Here is a 25,347-nt window from a genome sequence, read left to right as displayed (position 1 = left end):
CCAAAAGGTGGAAATTGCACTTGTCAACTTAGAAGTCAATTCCTGAGGTAGTTTATAGCACGACATAACATGGGTCGGTAATGCCAAAGCCACTGATTTAATCATAATTTCCTTTCCGCCCTTCGACAGACACTTTGCAGACCAGCCATTTACACGATCATCAAGCCGATCCTTAACGTAGCTAAAAACCTTAGTTTTCGAACCTTGAAGATTCTCAGGGATACCCAAGTAAGAACCCATGCCTCCCTCCTTATCAATCTCAATAACGGATTTTAACTGGGATCGCATATCCGTAGTAACCTTTTTCCCAAACATAATAGATGATTTAGTCAGATTAACCTCTTGACCTGAAGCTTTGCCATAGGAACCGATTATATCCATAACCGTCCTACACTCCTGGACAGTTGCTTTACAAAAAAACAGACTATCATCTGCAAACAGCAAATGCGAAACAGTAGGACTATCACGGGCGATAGTAATACCCGTCAATTTTTCCTCCCTTTCAGCCTTCTTAATATTAGCTATCAAGACTTCTGTGCAAAGGATAAATAAATATGGTGATAGTGGATCCCCTTGTGGTAACCCCCTCTGAGGTCTAATAAAACCTCTGGGCTGACCATTCAGAAGAAGTTGGTACGAGACCGACGATACACACCACATAATTCACGAAATCCATTTCCTATCAAATCCCAACTTGACCAGAACCGCCTCTAGAAAATCCCACTCTACCTGATCATATGCCTTACTCATATCCGTTTTAAATGCCAAAAATTCCGAATTACACCGACTATTAGTATTTAATCCGTGGAACATCTCCTGAGCCACCAGGATGTTATCAGTAATTAACCGTCCAGAAACAAAAGCTGATTGTGTTTCTGAAACCAAGCGAGGCAATAGGCGTTTTAAATGGAAACACAACACTTTTGAAATAATCTTATAGCTTACATTACATAGGCTTATAGGCCTAAACTCCGTCATGCGCTGAGGCCGATCCACTTTAGGAATAAGACAGATATTAGTCTCATTTAAAAGCGGATCAAAACTGCCAGTGCGAAAAAACTCAGCAATTAAGCCACTAAATCTCCTTTGAGAGAAGACCAGAATCTTTGAAAGAACAAAGCTGTCATCCCATCAGGACCTGGAGTTTTCTCCGGATGCATAGCAAACAAAGCTTGTCTGATTTCCCTTTCCGAGATATCCTGGATAAGATCTCTGTTCATACCTACCGTAACTATCGGATCAATTGCTTGGAGCATCTCAGAAATACCTCCACCGTCGGATTTCTTGAACAGATCCTCAAAATATGTTGTAGCTATATGTTCCATACCCGACGCTGATTCATCCCAAACATTATTTGCACCAAATAAACCAATTATCCTATTCCGAACCCGCCTTTGTTTAGTGGATGCATGGAAATATGATGTATTTTTATCCCCAACTCTTAACCAAATTTTTCTGCTCTTTTGTTGCCAATAAATCTCCTCATCCCTGTATGCCTCTTTCAATTTCCTCTCAATTCCCCGAATATCTTCCAGTGAAACCGAATCATCCATCTTCGCATCATGCAGAGCAGTCTTCAAAGAAGAAATAACCGATGGACCAGTCCTGACATTATTTTTCCTCCACCAGGAAATTGAATTCCTACAGTTCCTTATTTTATCAACAAAACCCGGAGTCCTAAAATTCCGTGTACGATTCCTTATATATTTCAACTTTTAAAAAAGTTAGAAGACCTTTAAAATATTAATAATATATTTAAACTTTTACGAAACTTTAAATATGAGAAATACTCAACCGTTTTAAGAATTCTAAGTATTATAAATATTTAAACTTTATAAGAAGAGCCAATCTTATAAAATGTAAATAGTTACAATCTTAATAAATAACATATCAACTCAATCTAATATTTATAATACAAAACAATAAATATTAAAAATTAAGATGATATAGTGCGAGTTAAAATATCTCGGGACGGGGTTATATCGCGGGACGGGTTTTGTCGATATTTATATAAACTGAAAATATCATTAATTCGGTGTTATACGAGTAAAACATCATTTCACTATGTTGTTAACACTATTGGTATCAGAGAATAGATATATAAAATTAAATTAATTAAATAAATATTATGTAAAAAATAAATTATATTACGGTATTATATAGTTTAAACTATAAAATTAACAATTATTATATAATTATTTAACCAATAAATACAACTTATAATTTAAATGTTTTAGTTATAAATAATTTGCCCTATGGTGTACCGCGGATACTAATCTAGTTAATGTATAAGACTCCAGTACAATTCAAATCTTCAACAACAAAATACTTAGGACCTCATAAAGGTTCTCGGTTTAGAGCGAGACAAGGTGTACGAGGACACCAAAGAACTCCAATATGGAAGAATAATAGACATTCTACCTTCATAAATCATTTCTCTTTTATATCTGGCAAAAACTTAACTACTTCTTTCTCCATTTGTATATTGGTAGCTCCCAAAATCATGAGTACCAACATAACTAAACCATTACTTTCTGGTTTCTCTTGAACATAATATGTACAATTTTTTGGTTCGACCGTTTAAATCCATCAATGCTTGATGGAATAGATTTTTCGAGATTGACTTTAAGAAAGAAGACTACTTCAACATTAATAAAGTCATGGATCGAGACTCATGGTCCAGTCCAGTCAAGATGAGTCTTAGGCTGAACAAAAAAACGACATTAAAGAGTATATATACTAAGCAAATAACATATTTTCGAGTAAATTTCATAGATTAGCCAAAGTGAATTATTTAACCACTTTTCGTCAAAGTCAAATACACACCTATCATGCAAATTTCTAACAAAAATACACTTTAACCAAACCAGCTGCAATTTTTCTCGTTACGTTTATTAAGCTAGAATAACCAATTTCAATTAAATCTCGTTAGCTACGATGACAACCAAACCGGAAAAAAAAAAATTGATGTTATAGCCTGGATTTGTTAGCTCATTTGGTTTGAGGGCATAGCTCTTCACCTCATGAGTTCAAGTCCGGGCAGAGGAAGAAGATGAGAAGAAGAAGTTGATGGACGGGCCTGTTGTGACCCAATAGTTGAAAGAAAAAAAATTGTATATGGTGTTTAATGTTTTAAAAAGTTAAGATAAGAGCATTACCAAGTCTAACTAATGCAAAGCAATCATAATCTTTTGTATGTACATATGAGTGATAGTGAGAGAAAGAATAAAAAGAGCTTGTGAACGAAGAAGATTTGTGCCCTAGACAATTTTTTCACTTTGGTCTATGATTAGTGCCCAGACAATTTCTTCCCCTAGATATCTGCCACTGCAGACAAAGAAAAAAAACCGAAACTATATGAAATCATTAAAGATTATATGATTTATGGACCTTGTGGAACTGCTAATAAGAACTCACTATATATGGTTCATGGCAACTGTTCTAAGACGATGTATCTGAAATCCCATGCAAAAATTACTAGCTAGAGTTGGGAAGGATGGTTATCCTATATATAGGAGGAACTTTTTTATTGATTTCATGGAAATCAATAAAAAAGTTTATAAGCGTTTGGTCGTTACTATCAGACTTTATATGTTGTTGATGACATGTTTACGAGTCTCCATCATTTTCTTTACTAGTGCTCGGTAATCTTAGTTGTTGAGCCTACTATGATGTCCTACTATGATCTCACTTAATTTTGTTGTTGAGCCAAGCCTAAGGGCTTATATCAGCTTATGTTTTCTTGTAGGCCAGCCATGGGAGTTGTTTCGTCATGATTATCCCTTTTAGAGACCACAAAAGTTGTTGACATGTAAAAACTTAGCTAAGTGGTTCTGTTTATCTTACTTGATTTTGAGATTTTGTTTAGTTACTGAAAAGTCTAAGAAACCTTAGCCAATGCATCTCCATTTTTTTCCTCTAAATGGTTATAACTAGTTGATTAGTGTTGGAAAAACTTAACACATTAATAGTTATGTTTCTTGGCAATTTCTTAATCCCTTAAAATCTTTTACTAGCTCTAGAATCAATTCAATTGTGAAACGTAGCAAACTTAATTCACTTGAATCTCTCAAATGTGGAAAGTATATTATGTACCTTTCGTGCTGCATTGATTACTTTATTTGTTTTTAACTTGTAATTTTAGTAACGCAGCTGGTCCAACAGACAAACCATTACAATTATTAGAGATTGATGAGAGTTTAGAAATGAAAGAATTGTATATTGACTCTCATCGTGATTACAATGAATTTTATATGCTTATATAGAGAATAGAATAAGAAGCTAATTAACCTAATTTCTATATATAAAGATACAGTAATTATTAACAAATATACTCTAGAATATTCTAGACATTCTTATATTTCTACAACAATCGCCATAATAATCATCTTATCAATACTATAAATCTTTGTCCAAAAAAAAAAGAAAAAAATCTTTAGTATAAATCAGTACTTGTTAACCATCCCCCTAAATTGTGGTTGAAATGAAACGGTGAGACTCTCTCCCAAGTACGTTACTCTCACGTGTTAACGCCCTCCTCTCTTTTACTTTATTTTTTTACTTTTTTCCTAAAATTCATTTTTTTTTTTTTTTTTTGTGTACTAGGATTGATGTAACTGATGGAATCTTTCAGAAAATGAGAATGATGTAAACCTCACTGGTCCAGAAATTTTCTTCCTTGGCTCTCTTTATCATATCCTCTTGAATTTTTTTAAATTTATTCCCAATATATTTGTATTTTCTTCTCCTTAAAAGCTGATGCTTCTTCTGTAGCCAACTCTCATCACAAAATTGAGAAAATAGAATATTCAAAGAAAAATGGATGAACATGCAACCCCACTCTTGTCTAAAGAGCAATCATCATCCTCCTCTGTGGTGACTTCATCTTTGAAATGGGTATTGAAAGTTGTTATGTCTGTGATATTCGTAACTTGGGTTGTCTTCCTTTTGATGTACCCTGGAACACTCGGCGATCAACTCCTCACAAACTGGAGGGCTGTCTCCTCCAAAACTCTCTATGGCACCACAGGTTACATTATGTACCATCACTTTTGCTTTGTTTTTTCCGATAATTGTCCAAATAATTGTTAACCATCTAATTATCTAAAACTTGCAGGAAGCATGTTCCTAATTTTTAGTGGTCCGATTCTTGTTATCTCCGTCCTAGCTTCTCTCTATCTCATCATCTCTGGGGAAGAGAAGGTCTTCACTAAGTAAGTATGGTGGAAAGAGATTCTTTAAACTATTTTATTTAGCTGATTGTCACATACAGTGGCAAAGCATATTATAATATAAACCTTAAGTAACTGTATAAAATTGCATTCTTTTGGTTTTTGTTCTTACATAAATGTGTGTTGTGGTGATTGTGAAGGAAGAAGATATCGAAATTCCCAAGGTTTAGGCTATGGACATTTCCTGTTCTTGTGGATGGACCATTTGGAGTTGTTTCTGCAGCTGAGTTTCTTGGGATTTTGGTCTTCTCTGTTTTTTTCCTCTGGGCTATATATGCTTATACCTTGAGGAACCTCAGCCTTCTTGAATTATTCCATGTGCTTCCTGACAAAAAAAGGTTCTTTTAACTCATTTCCTTCTTTTTTGTTTCAGCTTTGTTTATTTTTTATTTTTTTGTCTCATTTCAATCATTTATTTGTGGCTGTGTGTGTGTGTGTTCAGTGTTCTTCTCCTGGAGGTAACGGGTCTGCGTTTTGGGATGATTGGATTGTTGTGTATGGTGTTTTTGTTTCTTCCAATCTCAAGAGGCTCCGTTCTTCTCCGTCTTATCGATATCCCTTTCGAGCATGCTACAAGATATCATGTTTGGCTTGGTCATATCACTATGGCTTTCTTCACCTTACATGGCCTCTGTTATGTTGTTGGATGGGCCATTCAAGGTCAACTTTTAAAGAGTGTAAGATTCCTGCAACATCATTTTAATCTTGACATGATAGTAAAGCCTAGTTTATCTAACAATACTAATTGGTTTTGATGAGATGAATAATACACACAAACTTATTTTTATTTCTTACTGTTTTATATATTAAAGTTTCATCAACTACTTACTCCTTACAGTTATTTGAATGGAAAGCTACTGGAATTGCTAATTTACCTGGAGTTATCAGTCTAGTGGCTGGGTTACTGATGTGGGTCACGTCGCTTCACACCGTGAGAAAGCTTTACTTTGAGCTCTTCTTCTACACCCATCAACTATACATTGTCTTTGTTGTCTTCTTGGCACTTCACGTTGGTGACTACTTGTTCAGTATTGTTTCTGGAGGAATATTTCTTTTCATTCTTGACCGTTTCTTGAGGTTCTGCCAATCCAGAAGGACTGTAGATGTAATCTCTGCAAAGAGCCTACCCTGTGGAACTCTCGAACTAGTCCTTTCCAAACCACCAAGTAACAACTCTGTTTAATCTCTCTCTTCCCTGTACCTCTGTAATCTAAAAGCGTTTTACTGACTTTGCTTCTCTCCATTATTGTTGTAACCAGATATGCGATACAATGCGCTTAGTTTTGTTTTTCTTCAAGTGAGGGAACTATCATGGCTACAATGGCATCCTTTCAGTGTTTCATCAAGTCCTTTAGATGGGAACCATCATGTTGCGGTTCTCATAAAGGTTCTTGGTGGATGGACTGCAAAGCTTAGAGACCAGTTGTCAAATCTATATGAGGCAGAGAATCAAGACCAGCTCATTTCTCCTCAGTCATATCCCAAAATCACAACTTGTGTGGAGGGACCTTACGGCCATGAATCTCCATACCACTTAGGGTACGAGAACCTGGTCTTGGTAGCAGGAGGAATCGGGATTACGCCATTTTTCGCCATCTTAAGTGATATCCTACACCGTAAAAGAGATGGGAAACCTTGTTTACCGAGTAAGGTTTTAGTTGTTTGGGCCATTAAAAACTCAGACGAGCTCTCTCTTCTCTCAGCTATTGACATACCGTCCATTTGCCCTTCCTTCTCTAAGAAACTAAACCTTGAAATTCACATCTATGTCACACGACAATCCGAGCCTCTCTTGGTAAGTCTCTTACATATATTAGACATTTGGTATCTGCAATAGGCCTTAACTAGTTTATTGAACTCTGCTGTGTTTCATGGTTATAACAGGAAGATGGGATGGTGCACAAGGTGGTGCATCCTTCTGTCAAGCCAAAACAAACCAACGGATGTCCTATGTCGGTTCTAGTTGGTACAGGGGATAACATATGGTCTGGACTCTACCTAGTTGTCTCCACCATTGGGTTTATTGCAATGATCACGTTGTTGGACATCTTTTACATAAACAAATACAACATAACGACATGGTGGTACAAGGGACTTTTGTTTGTTGTTTGTATGGTTGCAAGTGTGTTGATTTTTGGAGGTCTTGTGGTTGTTTTCTGGCATCGCTGGGGTCACAAAACCGGTAAAGTGGAAGCAAATGGCAATAACAAGGTAGCTTTGATTGTAGAAGAACCCCATAATCCATCTACAGCAGAGCTCAAAGGCTTGGAGATAGAAGAAGAAGATGTCCAGAGTTACACCCTTATGCGTTATGGCACCAGACCTGACTTTAGAGGTACATAGGTACTTTGAGGTTTAGTTAAAAAAATTTAACGGTTTATGTAATATTTGTATTATTGTTTCGTGATTTTGCAGAGATATTTGAGTCGTTGAATGGGAAATGGGGAAGTGTGGACATTGGAGTGATAGTATGCGGTCCAGCGGCTCTTCAGGCGACCGTAGCCACAGAGATACGGTCACATAGCATCTGTCGATCGGCGAATCATCCTCTGTTCCACTTCAACAGCCACAGTTTCGATCTCTAGGCTAGTTAAGCTTTCAAGAGGCAAGAACATTATATGGTAATGTGAAGGAAAAGTATATGTTTAGGTAATGTATGTATTAAAGAAACAGCTATGGTTGATATGTATATGTTTTTATCTTTTAATCTATATATTTATTTAAGCAACCCTTTAAACAAATAACCCTACTCCATGTAAAATATTACATAAAATGCCACCGTATTTTAATACAAAATATAATAACAGAATCTTAATATTAATTTGTTGTAACCTGAAAATGATTATGCACAAAAATAGTAATTATTAATTTATTAGATTACAAGAAATCATTAATAAAATAATTTTGAAATTATTTAATACAATAATAATAAAATTATTTCGAAATTATGTAATAAATAATTAAACAGATTCTATTTAATGTTTCAGAAATCTTAGGAAACAATAACAAACTATTTAGAAAATTATAAAACTTAAATTTATTTATAAAACTAAGATTAAATATTTACATATCTAAATCATTTAATAATAACAAATATATATTAAAATTAGGATACAACATTGTTTATATTTTTAAAATATATCTATATACTTATTTAAGCTATGTTGTTAAAAATTTAACCAGTTCTGATGTGACATATTACGAAAATGCTATTATATTTTAATTATTCTAATAACTAACAAAAGAAAAGTTTAGATTTGTTTACAAAATAATAAAACTCTATTTATTGTTTCATAAATCTTAGGAAATAATAACAAACTATTTAATTGGCTAAAACTTAATTGTTTATACACAATATTCACTATATAAACAATACTAAGTGTATAATATTGATAATATACATAACCTAATTGTAATTTTCACCTATAAAATTAATATACAACATGTTATACCAATAACTTCAATTTGTAAATTTGGTATATTAAGATCTCTAAACACGATCACATCAATTTGTAATACCAAATCACGGGTCAATACATGTTTTGTTGGATTTTTTTGGCTTTACCGAATGTATAATTAACGAATTTGATATTGCACCAAACCAAAATAGTAGTACCAACTACGGGTCGAAATCAGAGTATGACCTTAAGTAAATTAAATATATGATTTTATAAAATGTATAGAATTAATAAATTTTCTACTATTATTTTGTAACAAACAAATCCAAATTTACATAAATATTTCCTCACGCTGGTAATATTATTCTACAAAATATTAACGTGTATTTATGAGTCAGGTAATAAAACGGGTAATGAGACGGGTAACGAGACGCTCAAAAATTGAATTAATATTCGATACTCGATCATTATTCATGGATAATATAATTATTATACCCTTCACTCGACCCTAAAGCTGCGGGTACTTTTTTCGGGACAGATACAAACCAAAAAACGGGTCCAATACGGGTATCGGTAGTAGTTTCCAGGCCTACCTATTAGTAGTTTAATATGAATCAAAATTCACCATATAGTATTATATTATATAACATGTAAATGAATGATACAACATAAACATAATATTAACAAATAATAAAATAAAAAAAATTCTCCACACTACCAGCGCGGGTTATTATTGGGACTTTCTTAAAAATGCCCCTTTTAGTGAGCTTCTTTTTAAAACTACCCTCTTAAGGATACCGTTTTTAAAACTACCCCTTTTTTAATATAAAATGACCAGTTTATCCTTAATGATTCAAAACCTAATTTTTCGTCTCTCTCCTTCTATTCGGCGTCTTCATAATCTTCAAACTCCTTCTTCTTCAATCTCTTTCTTCTTCGATCTCTCCTCCTCTTTGCGCAATCTCTGCTTCTCTTTGATCCTCCTCTTTGTATGTCACCCAGAATCGTCCATAGAAGCCGATGAATCGTTGTCTTCGCTGGAATCCGATTAGGTCACTTCATTACCAGTTCAGATCCCGATTTTTTCCCTATATTCGACTGATATTCCGAAGAAGATGAAGGTACAAATTCTAATTTAAAACTCGAATCCCTAAATCCAAGTCATGACTCGTTCTATTCCTTGAGTTGCGATTCCAACACCATAATACAATGCGGTCTCTGTCTTCGAGTAATTAAGCTTGGGATCCATTGATTGGTGCTTAAAAATATGATTTATTGCTTCATTGGTATGTCTCTGCTTTTGACTTGCTCATGGGATCATTACGTCATTTGCAGATTATGTTTTTAATTTATAGTGCTGAATTCTAGATTATGATTCTTTTGTAGGATAAGTTCATCACACATTAAAAGCTCCGTGAAGACATGTGATAATGAGATTACTGAAACTTCAGTTGTGCTTCATTCTTGTAAAGTAAGAAGTTACAAGGTTATAGATTGAAGAGGACTATGGTGACTGGTGAAGCAAGGAGCAATGGTTGGATCTAATAAAGTTCCTCTGTAGACGTCACATGCCGGATTTGTGCATCGTGTGAGAGAGAAGATATGTAAGAGTGACTTTTCTTGTTGTGGGTGATTTTGCAGATAACCAAATTGTCAATTTTGAACAAAGTTTTGACCACTATTAGTATTAGGGATATCATGTACACCCACACAACAACTTTTTCTACGTTTGACCTTGGCTTTGTTTCTCATCTATTTTTGATATGTAAATTACACATCTAGCTTCTGAATTAATACTTTTGGTCTTAATAATTAAGTTTTGGGATTCATGTCTACGTCTCCATCGTGAATACAATTTTGGATATAATTTAGGGCCCCTAAATTTATGGTTGTTTTAATGTCTTGTGTTGGAAAATAATTGGAGTTCATGGTTCAAGCAAGAAGCTATTGTCATATACAATAAAACCATGAAGTTTTTAGAAGGTTTTTTATAAAGATTGTAAAACCTTTTAAAAATTTTTAGAAACCTTTTAAAACCTTGTGAAATCTTTTAAAAGGTTTTATAAGGATTGTAAAACCTTTTAAAAAACATTTTAAAAACCAGTATAAAACTTTTAAAAACCTTTTTAAAAATCTTTTGAAAACCTTTTTAAAAACCTTTTTAAATACCTTGTAAAATCTTTTAAAAGGTTTTCAAAAGATTGTAAAATCCTTTTAAAAATTATAAAGATTTAAAACCTTATAGAAACTTTGTAGAAAGCCTTGTAACTGTTTTTAAAAACCTTCTAAAATCTTTTAAAAACATTGTAAAAGGTTTTCAAAAGATTGTAAAATCCTTTTAAAAATTATAAAGATTTAAAACCTTATAGAAAGCTTGTAATCAAAAAAAAAACCTTTTAAAATCTTTTAATAAAGATTGTAAAACCTTTTAAATATTTTTAGAAACCTTGTGAAATCTTTTAAAATATTTTTATAAGGACTGTAAAACCTTTTAAAAAAACCTTTTTAAAACCTTTTTAAAAACCAATATAAAATCTTTTTAAACCTTTTTAAATACCTTTTAAAAAACTTTTAAAATACCTTTTAAAAACCTTTTTAAATACCTTTTAAAAACCTTTTAAAAACCTTTTAAAAAACGTTTTAAAATCTTTTAAAAACCTTGTAAACTCTTTTAAAAGGTTTTCAAAAGATTGTAAAATTCTTTTTAAAATTATAAGGATTTAAAACCTTATAGAAACTTTGTAGAAACCTTGTAATTAAAAAAAAAAAACCTTTTAAAATCTTTCAATAAAGATTGTAAAACCTTTTAAATTTTTTTTAGAAACCTTTTAAAACCTTGTGAAATCTTTTAAAAGGTTTTTATAAGGATTGTAAAACCTTTTAAAAAACCTTTTAAAAACTTTTAAAAACCTTTTTAAAAACCAATATAAAACTTTTTAAAACCTTTTTAAAACCTTTTTAAAAACCTTTAAAAATCTTTTAAAAACTTTGTAAAATCTTTTAAAGGTTTTCAAAAGATAGTAAAATCCTTTTAAAATTTATAAAATTTAAAACCTTATAGAAACTTTGTAGAAACCTTAAGAATACAAACATGACCATCATATGAGGCATTTCAATAATCATATGGAATGCAAATCTTTAAGTACACAATGGAAGCAGGTCGAGATGCCACAAAAGTAAAAGAGGGCTTGCAAAGAAAGCAAATTTTGCACAAAGTGATTATCATAAATAAGGTTTCTTAACCATCCATTCAGAACACTTCAAGGCCTTACTCTCAACAAAACTTGTGTTAATACATAACTTTTATTAGTATTAACTCTTAAGAACTGCTCGACAAAACAAGAAACAAAACCAGATTATAGAGAAACTGCGTAAATCAATAACTGATATCTAGTTTTGATTATATATTAAAAACAACACCACAATCCAAAACATGCTCTTCTCCTTGTCCTCCATTTCTTAGCTCTGTTTTTTCTTTTCACCTCCACGTGTCAACTCCACCGCAAGTCTGGCTTCACTCATCCCTTCACCATCCACAAAACTGTAGCTTTATCGATTCAAAGAAGGATCTCAAAAATAAATATACCAAACTACTTATATATCCAAACCTGTTTCATAGCTTCTTTGTAATGGCCAAATGTGAAGTTGATATTCCCATCAATGACTCACCTTGAACATATTCCTCACTTAGGCTTCCTTAACGTACCGTATATTTACGGTGAAGAAGTGTGTTTTTCAACACAAATACACAAAGACGCATGTGGATTCTGGCTTTTGTGTTTATTATAGGAAATAGAGGAATAAATAATTTAGGATCAAATACTATCAATGGACTTCTCAATCTATATACACACTAACAGTACATGAATAAAACTACTTTCCAGTTTCCAGTGAACATGAAAGATTGGTAATATTAGAATCATAATCAACAAATTAAAAAAATTAAGCAATCAAAGAACTCCCAACAACCAATTCATTTCCCAGAAAATTCAACAAATTCCAGCAAGATCTATCACCTACAAGACTGAGGAGGACAATATATACAAACCATCATATGATAAACACGAACCTAAACATGATCGCTTCCCAATTCTAGTAACCACAAGTAACGAGTTGCCCAATTTTAATAACGATGAGATCAACAAATCACAACGACGTTTAGATCTAAGAAGAAGAAGAAGAAGAAGAAGATAAGAAAGAAAGACAGAAAGAAACGGCGATGGCGATGGCGAGTTCCCGATTTTAATGATGGAGAGATTGACGACGGGAACATCTGAGGATAAGATTAAATCGGTGATAGTGAGATCTGAGAAAATGAAGGATTCACCAAATAGACATAAGGGTAGAATAGGCATTATAAATTAAAAGAGGGTAAAATTAAAAATAGCTTAGAAAAGGGGTATTTTAAAAAAGGGGCATCTGAAAAAAGGTATTTATAACAAATTCTTAGTTTTTTATGTATAAGAATAAGTAATCAAAATGTATGAGCATGCATCTTCTATTGGTATTCGTTTGTACATTGGGGACATATAATATATAATTAAATGCAAGCTGATAAGGCCTAAAATTACATAGCTGGTCATATTATTTATTTTTATTTTTTTGATTTTTCTTTATAAATTGAGATATATTCATATTTTTAAAAATCATTAATCAAAGATAACCGACAGATGTATCTTAAATTCCTAATGAATTGTATTAGTATCGTTTGAGCTCTATCTTATTATTTCATGTAACTTTTGTAACAAATTGTTGGTACGGGAATTAGCACCCCCGACATATCGATCACGACCCGTTAAAGAACCGGCTATCTAAACCGGGAATTCGACCTAGGATTGGACTTCATCCCTGAAAGCCCAATAATGTTAAGAAGCCCATGGACGAGGTGACAAATCGGCACTTCAGCTCGCCCTGCGGCTGACCTAGCGAGAAAGGAAAGACTTTCCTTATTAATTTGCCTGTAGTTAGGAAAGTCAATATATTCAATATATTCGATATATTTGAGTATATTGAGTAGATCTTTGAATACCTATAAATAGAGGGCAATCCTCTCATTGTAAGATCATCGAATCATTAATACAAAACCCTAAATTCTTCTTTGTTCTTGAGCAAAACCTAACTTATTCCTCAAGAGATTTCATTTCTTCTTTTCTTGCTTACTTTGATCTAAATCCTCCAAGAGATTGTTATTGAATTTGTTTCCCTTCTAAACAAATTCATTGTGAGAAACCTCAGTTTCTACACAAATAAATGATCTTTTTATAAGCTAATTTTTATATATTTGGTGAGATTTCGAAGAAGTATGTGATGATGACGCCAGGAACACGAAATGTAAACTTTTATCGAATTTAAAGTTAAATTCCCATAATTCTCCTTAGCTAAGTGAGATTAAATCAGTTTGAGTTCTATGAATTGACTCAAGAGATGTAACTCTTTCTTTCTTGGGTCATTGATCTAACATAGATTTAAGAAAAACGACTATGTGAATGAATTCCTCGTGAAAAAAAAAGTTGATTATAACAAAACAACTTTAGAAAAATAATAATCGAAATATTTAAATATCACGGTGAACTATCATTTTCCAGTATAAGTGAATTTTACGCAAAAATATTCTTATCTGGTAAGAAAATGTTTTAAATATAAAATGTAATGACTCTAGAGCCCACGAAAATGATGACGTGGAAGACACCATAATCATAAGCATAAAATAAAATAAAAAATTTGCATCCCACCACCGACACTTTGTATTAGGAGACTTGTCTTTATCATCCACCCGACATTAAGCCCATTTGCTTTACTAGTAAACAAAGCATCTCACATTTTTATAACGGACAAATTTATCTTAAAAAATTGTTTATTTTGGAGAAACGGTGGATTTTAAATAATATTTTAATGTCTTCCGACAAAATAAAGTAATATGTAAACGTCTAAACATTTTTCTTTATTTGTAGAAAAATAAAATTTACATAAAGATTTTTTTTACCAGTTGGCCAGAAAGCTCAATCATAGTTGGCCAGAAAAGAAAAAAAAAATTCCAAAATTAGTGTTAGCTGTAACGTAACATGCACAAATTAACCAAACAACAAACATATAATAAGATAATAACAAAAAATAATTGAAGTGTTGAGACTTAAGAAGAGAAACTAAAAAAGAGAGAGCCACCACTATCAAAACTAGATCTCACAGTTCATTATTATTGACTAGCACCTCTTAGCTCACATTTCTTCACTTCCACACACTTCTTCCTTTTTCATTCTCAGATCTGAATTGCTTCATCTGATTGAAGCATCATCATGTACGGACGAGATCCATGGGGAGGTCCATTGGAGATCAACACAGCAGATTCCGCCACCGACGATGATCGTAGCCGGAATTTAAACGATTTAGATCGCGCGGCTCTTTCTCGGCCACTCGATGAGACGCAGCAGAGCTGGTTGCTTGGTCCGACGGAGCAGAAGAAGAAGAAGTACGTCGATCTCGGTTGTATTATCGTTAGCCGCAAGATCTTCGTCTGGACTGTCGGTACTATCGTTGCCGCCGCGTTGCTCGCCGGATTCATCACCTTGATCGTTAAAACTGTGCCGCGTCATCATCATAAGACTCCTCCGCCGGATAATTACACCTTAGCTCTTCACAAAGCTCTTAAGTTCTTCAATGCTCAGAAATGTAAGTCTGGATTCTCTTACTTTGATTTTGCAAAATTTAGCATAAGATCTGATCATATAGAGATAGATTTGTAGATCTAAGTCTGATTTTGACGGTTTTGATTCTGTAGCTGGGAGATTGCCGAAGCACAACAACGTGTCATGGAGGGGTAACTCTGGGCTTCAAGATGGGAAAGGTGAGACGGGAAGCTTCTACAAAGATTTGGTGGGAGGTTATTACGATGCTGGTGATGCTATCAAGTTCAACTTTCCCATGGCGTATGCTATGACCATGTTGAGTTGGAGTGTTATTGAATATAGTGCTAAATACGAAGCCGCGGGAGAGCTCGCCCATGTTAAGGAGCTTATCAAGTGGGGAACTGATTACTTTCTCAAGACTTTCAATAGTACTGCTGATTCCATTGATGATCTTGTGTCTCAGGTACTAGTTAGTTACTGACCTTTTGTAGGAGGATTCGTAGCTTTCTTTCGTTTTGAGTTGTTTGTTCATGCGTTACATGTTTATGGCAGGTCGGATCAGGGAATACTGATGATGGGAATACAGATCCTAATGATCATTACTGTTGGATGCGTCCTGAGGACATGGATTATAAAAGGCCTGTGACTACGTGTAATGGTGGCTGCTCGGATCTCGCTGCTGAGATGGCAGCTGCTCTGGCTTCAGCGTCTATTGTGTTCAAGGACAACAAGGAGTATTCTAAAAAGCTTGTCCATGGTGCTAAGACGGTGTATCAGTTTGGAAGGACTCGGAGAGGAAGATATAGTGCAGGCACTGCGGAATCTGCCAAGTTCTATAATTCAAGCATGTATTGGGATGAGTTCATTTGGGGTGGTGCTTGGTTGTACTATGCTACTGGAAACGTAACCTATCTCAATCTAATCACCCAACCCACTATGGCCAAGCATGCTGGTGCCTTCTGGGGTGGCCCTTACTATGGTGTATTTAGCTGGGACAACAAGCTTGCTGGTGCTCAGGTCAGTCCACAGAACAACCTGATTTCTTTATGTTTTTTAGATATTCATGTCTTCCTGATCCCCTTAACCATATTATTCCTAACTTTTTGAATTTCTTTTGCTATGTAGTTACTGTTGAGCCGGTTGAGGTTGTTTCTAAGTCCTGGATATCCATATGAAGAAATTCTAAGGACCTTCCACAATCAGACCAGTATTGTCATGTGCTCATACTTGCCTTATTTCAACAAATTTAACAGAACCAAGGGTAAGTTACCTTTCCAGTCTTTATGTTTGCCTCTAATAGAAACTCCAACCGTTGGGCCTGCTCTTGTTATGGAAATATAACATGTAAATTTTGGTATGTGCAGGAGGTTTGCTAGAGTTGAATCATGGAGACCCACAGCCGCTGCAGTATTCTGCAAATGCAGCTTTCTTAGCGACTCTTTACAGTGATTATCTTGATGCTGCTGATACTCCTGGATGGTACTGTGGACCCAATTTCTATTCCACTAATGTGCTACGTGACTTTGCGAGATCCCAGGTAATGCATCTTTGCCTTAAATGTTAATCTTTACACAAATGGTAATCTCAGATACAGTAATGGATAGTTTCCAAAAATGACACTTTTTTCCAAGATTATACAAAAATCTTGTTAAATTTCATTTTTGTTTTTATCCCCTAAAGAATTGGACTTAACTCGGCTTCGCTGTGTTTTGGCAGATTGATTACATACTCGGTAAAAATCCTCGGAAAATGAGTTATCTGGTTGGTTTTGGCACAAAATACCCAAAACATGTGCATCACAGAGGAGCATCGATTCCAAAGAACAAAGTCAAATATAATTGCAAAGGAGGATGGAAATGGAGAGACAGTAAGAAACCAAACCCAAACACGATTGAAGGAGCCATGGTTGCTGGTCCTGACAAGCGCGACGGGTTCCGTGATGTCCGTATGAACTACAACTACACTGAACCGACTCTTGCAGGCAATGCTGGTCTTGTCGCAGCTCTCGTGGCATTGTCGGGTGAAGAAGAAGCCACTGGTAAGATAGACAAAAATACTATTTTCTCAGCTGTTCCTCCGTTGTTTCCTACTCCACCGCCTCCACCAGCACCATGGAAACCTTGAGAAAGATAGACTTGTGTGAATCTGTCGCTGCTGCCAAAACAAATGAATGAGGTAAGGATTTGGGTGTGAGACCAGAAGATTAGAAGCTAAACACAAGTCAGCCATAACCAACTAAGGATTTCATTTGGCTTTACTAGATACAAACCCTGGGTGGGTCAGCTTACCACGAGCATTGTCTCTCTTTTCTTTTTTTTTGGGTTGCTCTTTTGTTCTTGTGAGATATAATATATATCTATGCGTTTTACTCTGTATATGTTTGATACCAAACTTGTATTCTTTGAAAAACAATCGAATGAACTGTCTTAAACTTTTAACTATGTTGGTGCGGGTGTGAAATCAACTTATTATGAGGAATACCAACAAGTTCATATCCTTGGATATCTAATATCGGTGCTTGTGGTTGTAGACAAAAGAAAGTTGGTCCAAGTTCCATCATCATATAACTCAAAAACATATGCAGCCTAGTAAAAAGGACAAGTGACCTGTGATTCTCAATCGTTAAACAGTTCAGAAAAATTAGGTTCCGAATGGTGTGTTATGATACCTATATCGATGGTTGGCTTTAGGCTTTATCATGATCTTCTAGCATGAATTTATTCGTTTGTTATGTATAGAAAAGGAGACGCAGAGAATAGTACACTTGATAACAAAAGAAAATACAACTGGCATTCTATATACAAGAACAGGATGGAATTTTATGTACAGAAATCGTGGAGGAACCCAAATTAAACTGTAACTTATCACATCACACAGGCGACATGTGTTTGAAAGGCTTTGTCATCAATTAGACAAGCTTTGATATTACATGACATGACGCCCAGAAGGCCTTTGATGCAACCCTTAGGATCACCGGGTTTTGATAGATCCTATCGGTGAAGTGAAAACAAAAACAAATGCATAGATTGGTGAGAACGATAAGCAATGGAACTCGGAGAAGCAAGCTTAATATCTATTTTCCAATGTAGAAGCAAGAAATGATAAAGAGCATGAGTTTATACCCTATAACAGTTGCGCTCCACGATGCTACATTGTAAGCGACCTTACTTCCATCCCAGGCTTTCCGAAGCTTCCCCTTTCTCTTCTTCACTGAGAACATTCTGCTAAGTGCTACATTACAAATCAAACAATAATGTTATGATTTTAATACTCTAATACGCCACCATTGATCAACTTCACATGTAATCAACCTCAAAGAAAAGAACTTGGCAACTTAATGGTCTTTGTTTGTGTAAACGTAATAAGTAACACGCTTCCACGTTGAGAGTTAAGAATGGAACCAGTGAAGCCTACTTCTTACTGAAATTTAGAACAGATACTGAGATACATAACCAAAGAATAGTCTACGGATGAATTTTAATGCATCCCCTACCTCTCATATGCCCTTTCAAGACCCCAAAACAATCAATGCCCTTTACTGGTCTGTCCAATTCTGTATATATACTTATACTTTTCCCCTAAAGATCTAACTGTCTTCCTATCTGAGTGTTTGCCACACTGACATAGGTTTTATGTAATGTCTACTTATCATTGAAATACAAAGCATATGAAGGTTGACTACGAATAGAAAAGCCTAGGATACCTTTCTGAAGCTGCTCAGGAGTCAAATCCTGCATAACGATGCCAACTCGAATAAACTCACATGAAAGGCTTATATAAAACGAAAGTAAAATAAAATGCAAGCTGAGTACCTTTTTCTGCTTAAGTGATGATAAATAAGTAGCTATGAAACAAGCAATTCCCTCTGCTATATCCTCTTCCCTAACAAGAACATAATCTTCTTCACTTTGAGCCATGCTTTCGTCATCCCAAAGATCATCTTCACTAACTACATCCCATGAGCTACTACAATCTTCTAAAACACAAGAAATCACAATTATCTATACAACCAATGAGCAAAATCACAAACTTTGAAATACATAAGCATAAACAAAGATGAAGTATTCCAGTACTCACCAGCAAGGCATTCAACCTGAGCTGACTCAATCTTGTCAATGAAGTCATGGCATTCAACTCTGGATTTGATGAGATCATACAACTGAAACAAGGAAGAAGAAGAAGAAGAAGGTCATTACAAACTCATGGCGCATCACCAACTTCAAATCGTTATTAAAATCTAGAGATACATACTTCATCAGCTTCAGGATCGGAAGAAGAAACTTCTCCCCTGCTCGATTCCTTCTCGCCGGTGATTTTATCTTCTTCGTCGTCGTCGTCTTCAGAACTGAGTTCGGCTAAGTTTAAGAGCTCGAGGGCTCTCTGGCAATCATCGAGCAAAGCTTGCAAAGTTTTCCGCTTGACACGAATATTATCCTTGTCGATACGTTTGCCTTTGCTCTCGCAATCGATGTCCATAGCTGCCTCCTACTAGGGTTTGTCTCACCCTTCCACCCCACCCTCTTCAGCGAGGTTGCAATCGAAGCTCTTGCGGCATAGAAACAGCCAAAATCAACGAACGATCTGCTGCAATCGCAATCGAAGATGAGAAAGAAAGATGCCGACCCGACTGTTCGTTTTTGGGTTTTGGTTTTATTAAAAAAAAAAAAATTAATTAAAAATGTAATTTTCATGGCTACTTTTTTATGTGTTGTGAGCTGTGGCGTGAACTACTTTGCTTAGAGTTTAAACAAGTTGCTACTAGTTTCTTCGACGAAATTGCTAAATGCTAGTATTAAAAAAAAAGAAACTCACAAAGTTATACTACCTTGAAGCATGTATTGAACTCCTAAAGACTGTATATTGTATAAATCATTTTAGCCATAGACCATAATTAAGAAGCTTATAACTTATAAGTTATAAGGAAGTCCAATTAAGAAAGAACACTTACGTTTCTTGTACATACCGAAGAACGTTCAACTTTGATCTTACTTTTTTGTAAGTTTGGTTTGTAGAGACCTCTACAAAAGGTTTAGTAGAGGTTTGTAGATAGTAATATTTAGGATATTTGCAAGGACTACTCTATGAGATAGTCTTAAGAATCTGTCACCCAATCCATTTGCTCATTATGGATATATATATACGTATGATTATGATCATAGGTTTTCAAATCTAACTTGCTTTGTTATTTGAATTTTTCTTACCATCCGTTTTGGGTTCATTGTGATATGAATGAGGGTTGGATCCTTGTTTGTATTCATCTACCAAGTTTCGATAACAAGAGCATTTCTCTTTCTTTCTTTTTTAATTTTTTCTCGAGGTGTTTACTTAGCCATTCGCAAGAGGCAAATTAAAAGAAGCTTGGGCCTCATACCAAAGCAAAAACGTGAAAATAGCAAGGTCCAACACAACCTAATAAGTACCTTAAGTTTAGTAAGGATGAAGATTAGCTTTCATTATTGACTTATTTAGAGTTAGTGAGGGTCAAAAACATAGTTTTTCCTTTTTCTCGCTTTTTTACATTGCACTTGTTCTCGTAAGCTCTGTTCCGTTCATCCACTGGTTGAGATATCCGAACTAAAAATAATTAAATTGTTAACAAAAATAACAAAAACTAATTAAATTATATTTAGTTGATAGAGTCAAATTTAAAAAGAAAAAGAAGACCCAAAAAGAAAAGGCCGTTGTCGATTTTTTTGTTTGTTCACGTTTCTTCTTCTCCCTTTCTTGCAAGTTTCAGTCCCAAACCCCAATGTAAAAAGCTAAAATAGATATAAAGAGAAAGGGCACTGAAAAGACAAGTGGGTATTGAATGTGTTTATATATAGATATGTGTGTTTTTGCAGACATTGCAGATGTATAGTCTTCAAACTTCTGGATATATGAGTGTGACCAGGGACATGAGTCCAAACCATCAAGACACTTTGAGACAAATCCAAACTGTGTCCAATCAATGCTTCTTACGTAGATATGCATAGTTAATGCTTCTTTACTTTTTTTACTCAAAAAACACCAAACAAGTTTGCTCTCTCATACATATATCTTAATTTAACATTATTATCCTTTTTGGTTAAGTCTATAACATTTTTTTTTAATGAATATCTATATAATGGAAACCAACCTGTAGAGTGTAGACTACTAGTATATGACAAACCATTTGTACATTTTTTACTCTTTTTTTTTGTTTGTATTTAACTGTTATGAAACTTAAAAAGTAAATGGACAATGCCGCCAAAATTGTAAGGTCTCGATGGTGTGGAGGATAAAGTAAAAGCCTGCTTCCTTGAAATGCATCCAAAATTGTAAGGTTCTCTCAAAATTAGCTAAAATCCTAATAAAAACCATTAATATACACTACCAGCCACACTTTTGAAGATCCACAATAAACAAAGCATAACAAATCCAATAACAAAGAGTATAAAAAATGGAACACAATCATTAGAGACAACTATTCTTAAATATCTCTAGAATACGATGGAAGACACTTGGTAGCACATATTCTATATGAGTCATACGAGTCAAATCAAATTAATATTGAACTTGTAACCGCATAGAAGAAAGCTAAACCAAAGATTACACCGTGGGAAAAAAGATTAAGCATGAGAGTTGTCAATTCTGATGATACAAACAAAAAAAGCAAACGATGATACTTCATGATCAAAAGCCAAAAAAGAAAGAAAAAAACCCTAGTTTCTTGATTCATCCTAATACCNAAACTTAAAGTAAATGGTCAATGCCGCCAAAATTGTAAGGTCGATGGTGTGGAGGATAAAGTAAAAGCCCGCTTCCTTGAAATGCAGCCAAAATTGTAAGGTTCTCTTAAAATTAGCTAAATTCCTAATAAAACCCATTAATATACATCTACCAGCCAACACTATTTGAAGATCCACAATCAACAAAGCATAACAAATCCAATAACAAAGAGTATAAAAAATGAAACACAATAATTAGAGACAACTATTCTTAAATATCTACAGAATACGATGGAAGACACTTGGTAGCACATATTCTATATGAGTCAAATCAAATTAATATTGCACTTGTAACCGCATAGTAGAAAGCTAAACCAAAGATTACACCGTGGAAAAAAAGATTAAGCATGAGAGTTGTCAAATTTGATGATACAAACAAAAAAAAACCAAACGATGATGCTTCATGATCAAAAAAAAAAAAGAAAGAAAAAAACCCTAGTTTCTTGATTCATCCTAATACCAAAAAGATGAAGAGAGGAGTTGTGTAAGAGAAGGATTGGTTTAGAAGGGCGGTGGAGCCCTGGCGGTAGGGGCCCAAATAACATCAGAGCCACCCATGTGGCAACTGTACATTGAAACCCCACACGACTCTCCTCCATTTCCCGCCATCTGTCCCGACTCTTCACCGCCACCAGAGACCGCCGGAGATTGGCCCTCTCTTTCCCCTGTCCCCGCAGAGTGTTTCTGCTCTTCATCCGCTGGTAAACGGTGGTAAGAAGGGTTGTTGAAGCTTGCAGCGATGACGTAGACTGTTCCCGCGGAAATAAGCGGACCGGCGACGAACCCTCCTATGATCTGTCCTTGAGGTCCGGCGAGAGAGACGGTGAAGAAGTTAGATACCGGTGGAGACAAGGAAGTACGAGGCGGAGGAGGGAGGAAGGTTGCGGAGACGGAGAGGAGATCGAACTTGCCGTGGAACGTTATGGTCGAGCCAGGAGCTGCGGGAGAAGGCTGACGTAAAGTGACGTTAGCCACGGAGCCAGAGCCGCTGAGAACGCAGACTCCTATGGATTTACGCCGGCAGAAACGGTTGATGGCTTCGACGACGTCATTTCCGGAAGGGACTTCGAGGATGTAAGGGCTCATGGGAGGGTCGGTGTCACGCGTGACGAAGACGGGTGGTTTGGGTTTGTTTTTGGAACCTGGTGGTCTTCCACGTGGACGTCGGACGACTTCGATGGAGGAGTCATCGACGGTTGGTGTGGCGGCGGTGGAGGAGAGGTGGAAGTGAGAGGTCAGAGAGTGTTGTTGTTGTTGTTGATGTTGAGGAAGCTTTGAGAACATTTCGTTACTCTTTTGGTCTCTGTATTCACCTTTCATTTTTTTTCTTTTTTTTTTGGTGGATTTGTTTATTAGAGATTTGGCTTTGGATTTTTGTGTAAATGATATTAAAAGAAAAAAAGAGGAAGAAGAAGATGAGGAGGTTTGTATAAAGAAGAAGATGGAGATCCTTTGGGAAATGGTAGGGTGTGATTATAAAATAATGGAAAAGTATTGTTTTTTTCTTTTTTTATTATGATTAATAAAGGAGAAATGAGAGGATAGGGAAGAAGGGGAAGATGAGCTTTGAAAGCAAGAAAAGAGAAAGAAGAGAGAGCGGCGCCGCTAGTTGGGAATTGCAAGTAAAGATAAATATTTATATGTCTGATTCTGTCTAATTTGTGTTTTGGTGTGGTGTGGTGTGCTGTGCTGTGGGTTCACACACCCCTCTCTCTTTTATTTGACCTTTTTCTTTATAAAAAAAAAATAAAGTTTTTGGAGGTTGATATAATCAACTATTTTTACACCAAAACTAAACCAAATGTAAATTATTTTAAGAATACGTCAAAAAATAGATAGTCTTTTCTTTTTTTCGTCTGAATGATTTATTGATAATAATTTCAAGAAGAAATACAGAGGGCGACAAGGAATTTAATTCTTTCGGAGACTTAAACTATAAAAACACTTCTGGAAGCTAAAGGAGAAACAACCCAAACAGATAAATTACACAATACTCATTCACTACTTCTCGGATCAGAAACAAGAGATCCAAAAAAAGAGATTTAAAACCTAAAACTTATGATGATGATTAAAAACAAATCTGAGATAAGAAAAAACACACAACAGGTTAACATGCAAGAACCTCTTTTACCACTAGTTAGAACCGAATGAGTAAGCCGTGAGACCCTTTATGTTGCTTCACGGAGGAGCTACCGGGGGCGGTGAGACAATACCAAAGCCTAGAGACCACTTAGGAAGAATGACTCTTTAAAAACAAGAAAGAGATCTCGATCTGCGTTGGTGAAGAATCTTCATCAGAGGCAGTGAAGAGCGGTTGGGAACTGCCTCAGCCAAGAAATGGCCAGATCTGAAGCTAAACTTGACGGAGAAACCAAAAGCCAAGAAGCTAAAATCTAAGGTTAGGAAGATCTAAGCTTAAAAAATTCTAGATTTGAAAATCTAGATCTGATGCCGTTGGAAGAAAAAGACATGCATATGCTGATAAAAGAAGAAAACAAAGACAAACTAAACAGAAAAACCCAATTCCAGTGCTGAAGAAGCCACCAGAGCCGGTCAAAACTAAGCGACGGCGGTTTTTTGGCTAGAGAGAAGACAGAGAGTTTTTAGGTTTTATTTAAAAAAAAAAAAACAGCCCATGATCAGATTTTTACTATAACAAATAATATATAAAACAATTACGAGACTTTAGTATCAACAGTAAGAAAAAAAAATGGTTGTAAGTCAACAAAAAAATAAGACTTTTGCTCTATAGTCATTTGGATATATATGTGTAGTTTTTATATATTCTAAAGAAAAATGATTTGGTTTATAAATGGGGATAGAAAAAGATGGGAGACAAGTGGGGACGAGAGATGAGAGGAACATCCCCTATATCCCAAATCTGGAGTGTGCTGAGAACCAATTCGGGTCTCCATCACATCTCTCTTGCTATATCCTCATTTCTACTCTTCTTCTCCTTCATGATTCATTATTAATTTTTTACATGTTACTGTTCTTTTTTCACTAGAAAACTTTAGAATTCTTCTACCAACTGTCGTTGACGCTATTTATTTATTGTTTGTTTCTGAACTTTTGAAAATATTATACGAATAGCCTTTCTCAAAGCCATCTCTAAATTTGAAACATAATCATGTTTGGTGGCTAAGGTTTGTCATTGCACCTTTAAGATTTAAATTGAATGCGAAATTTCCATTTTCAATGGCTTATTGTAAATGTTAAGAAGGGATGGTGCAATCGCAGTAAATAAAATTGGTCACCAGTCACCAGTAAGAAATATTGTGTGATCGTCCCACTCTACTCCAATTTCATGATTGCTTTAAAATGTGTTTTCAAAAGTTTGAAAAAA

General features: G+C 35.0%; 4 protein-coding genes and 2 long non-coding RNA genes across 8 annotated transcripts; 3 read left to right on the top strand and 3 right to left on the bottom strand.

The window, feature by feature from the left end:
- Positions 4,657–7,959, top strand: LOC104724271 (ferric reduction oxidase 7, chloroplastic). The gene is made up of 8 exons (XM_010442735.2): positions 4,657–5,029; positions 5,117–5,213; positions 5,372–5,569; positions 5,674–5,908; positions 6,070–6,397; positions 6,491–7,026; positions 7,116–7,566; positions 7,647–7,959. The coding sequence occupies exons 1-8, from the start codon at positions 4,819–4,821 to the stop codon at positions 7,814–7,816; spliced, it is 2,226 nt and encodes a 741-aa protein (XP_010441037.1). The 5' UTR covers positions 4,657–4,818; the 3' UTR covers positions 7,817–7,959.
- LOC109127338 lies at positions 9,121–10,458 on the top strand. The gene is made up of 2 exons (XR_002033992.1): positions 9,121–9,750; positions 10,016–10,458. It is a non-coding gene; the product is annotated as an uncharacterized LOC109127338 (long non-coding RNA).
- Positions 11,849–13,010, bottom strand: LOC104724261. 2 transcript variants are annotated; one of them, XR_757604.2, is made up of 2 exons: positions 12,238–13,010; positions 11,849–12,170 (listed from the first exon to the last, which is right to left on the bottom strand). It is a non-coding gene; the product is annotated as an uncharacterized LOC104724261 (long non-coding RNA). The 2 variants fall into 2 exon arrangements; XR_757602.2 differs by having other exon boundaries at positions 11,849–12,153; positions 12,238–13,009.
- LOC104724251 (endoglucanase 25) lies at positions 14,746–17,693 on the top strand. The gene is made up of 6 exons (XM_010442718.1): positions 14,746–15,295; positions 15,405–15,715; positions 15,805–16,269; positions 16,378–16,513; positions 16,617–16,789; positions 16,969–17,693. The coding sequence occupies exons 1-6, from the start codon at positions 14,923–14,925 to the stop codon at positions 17,374–17,376; spliced, it is 1,866 nt and encodes a 621-aa protein (XP_010441020.1). The 5' UTR covers positions 14,746–14,922; the 3' UTR covers positions 17,377–17,693.
- On the bottom strand, positions 17,996–19,916 carry LOC104724236. Of its 2 annotated transcripts, none has more exons than XM_010442704.2 (6): positions 19,504–19,916; positions 19,330–19,411; positions 19,065–19,228; positions 18,956–18,983; positions 18,375–18,483; positions 17,996–18,242 (listed from the first exon to the last, which is right to left on the bottom strand). In XM_010442704.2, the coding sequence occupies exons 1-6, from the start codon at positions 19,726–19,728 to the stop codon at positions 18,161–18,163; spliced, it is 690 nt and encodes a 229-aa protein (XP_010441006.1). In that variant the 5' UTR covers positions 19,729–19,916; the 3' UTR covers positions 17,996–18,160. The 2 variants fall into 2 exon arrangements, with proteins under 2 accessions (XP_010441006.1, XP_010441013.1); XM_010442711.2 differs by having other exon boundaries at positions 19,065–19,225.
- On the bottom strand, positions 22,264–23,660 carry LOC104724230 (AT-hook motif nuclear-localized protein 17). The gene has a single exon (XM_010442692.2). It carries the CDS (start codon positions 23,319–23,321, stop codon positions 22,503–22,505), a length of 819 nt encoding a protein of 272 aa, XP_010440994.1. The 5' UTR covers positions 23,322–23,660; the 3' UTR covers positions 22,264–22,502.

Source organism: Camelina sativa, chromosome 2, assembly GCF_000633955.1.
Source record: "Camelina sativa cultivar DH55 chromosome 2, Cs, whole genome shotgun sequence".
In the NCBI taxonomy this organism is placed as follows: Eukaryota; Viridiplantae; Streptophyta; class Magnoliopsida; order Brassicales; family Brassicaceae; genus Camelina; species Camelina sativa.
Note: the sequence above shows the minus strand (reverse complement) of the source record. Positions and strands in the feature narration are given on the sequence as shown.

Excerpts from the sequence above, each read along its gene's own strand:
- LOC104724236 (XM_010442704.2), bottom strand. The coding sequence starts at position 19,728 with ATGGACATCGATTGCGAGAGCAAAGGCAAACGTATCGACAAGGATAAT. Across the intron at positions 18,484-18,955 it reads TCCTGAGCAGCTTCAGAAAG|CACTTAGCAGAATGTTCTCA; the intron begins GTATCCTAGGCT and ends TTTGTAATGTAG. Across the intron at positions 18,243-18,374 it reads TGGAGCGCAACTGTTATAGG|GATCTATCAAAACCCGGTGA; the intron begins GTATAAACTCAT and ends CTTCACCGATAG.
- LOC104724251 (XM_010442718.1), top strand. The coding sequence starts at position 14,923 with ATGTACGGACGAGATCCATGGGGAGGTCCATTGGAGATCAACACAGCA. Across the intron at positions 15,716-15,804 it reads TTGATGATCTTGTGTCTCAG|GTCGGATCAGGGAATACTGA; the intron begins GTACTAGTTAGT and ends TGTTTATGGCAG. Across the intron at positions 16,790-16,968 it reads GTGACTTTGCGAGATCCCAG|ATTGATTACATACTCGGTAA; the intron begins GTAATGCATCTT and ends GTGTTTTGGCAG.
- LOC104724271 (XM_010442735.2), top strand. The coding sequence starts at position 4,819 with ATGGATGAACATGCAACCCCACTCTTGTCTAAAGAGCAATCATCATCC. Across the intron at positions 5,214-5,371 it reads GAAGAGAAGGTCTTCACTAA|GAAGAAGATATCGAAATTCC; the intron begins GTAAGTATGGTG and ends GTGATTGTGAAG. Across the intron at positions 6,398-6,490 it reads AGTCCTTTCCAAACCACCAA|ATATGCGATACAATGCGCTT; the intron begins GTAACAACTCTG and ends TGTTGTAACCAG.
- LOC104724230 (XM_010442692.2), bottom strand. The coding sequence starts at position 23,321 with ATGAAAGGTGAATACAGAGACCAAAAGAGTAACGAAATGTTCTCAAAG.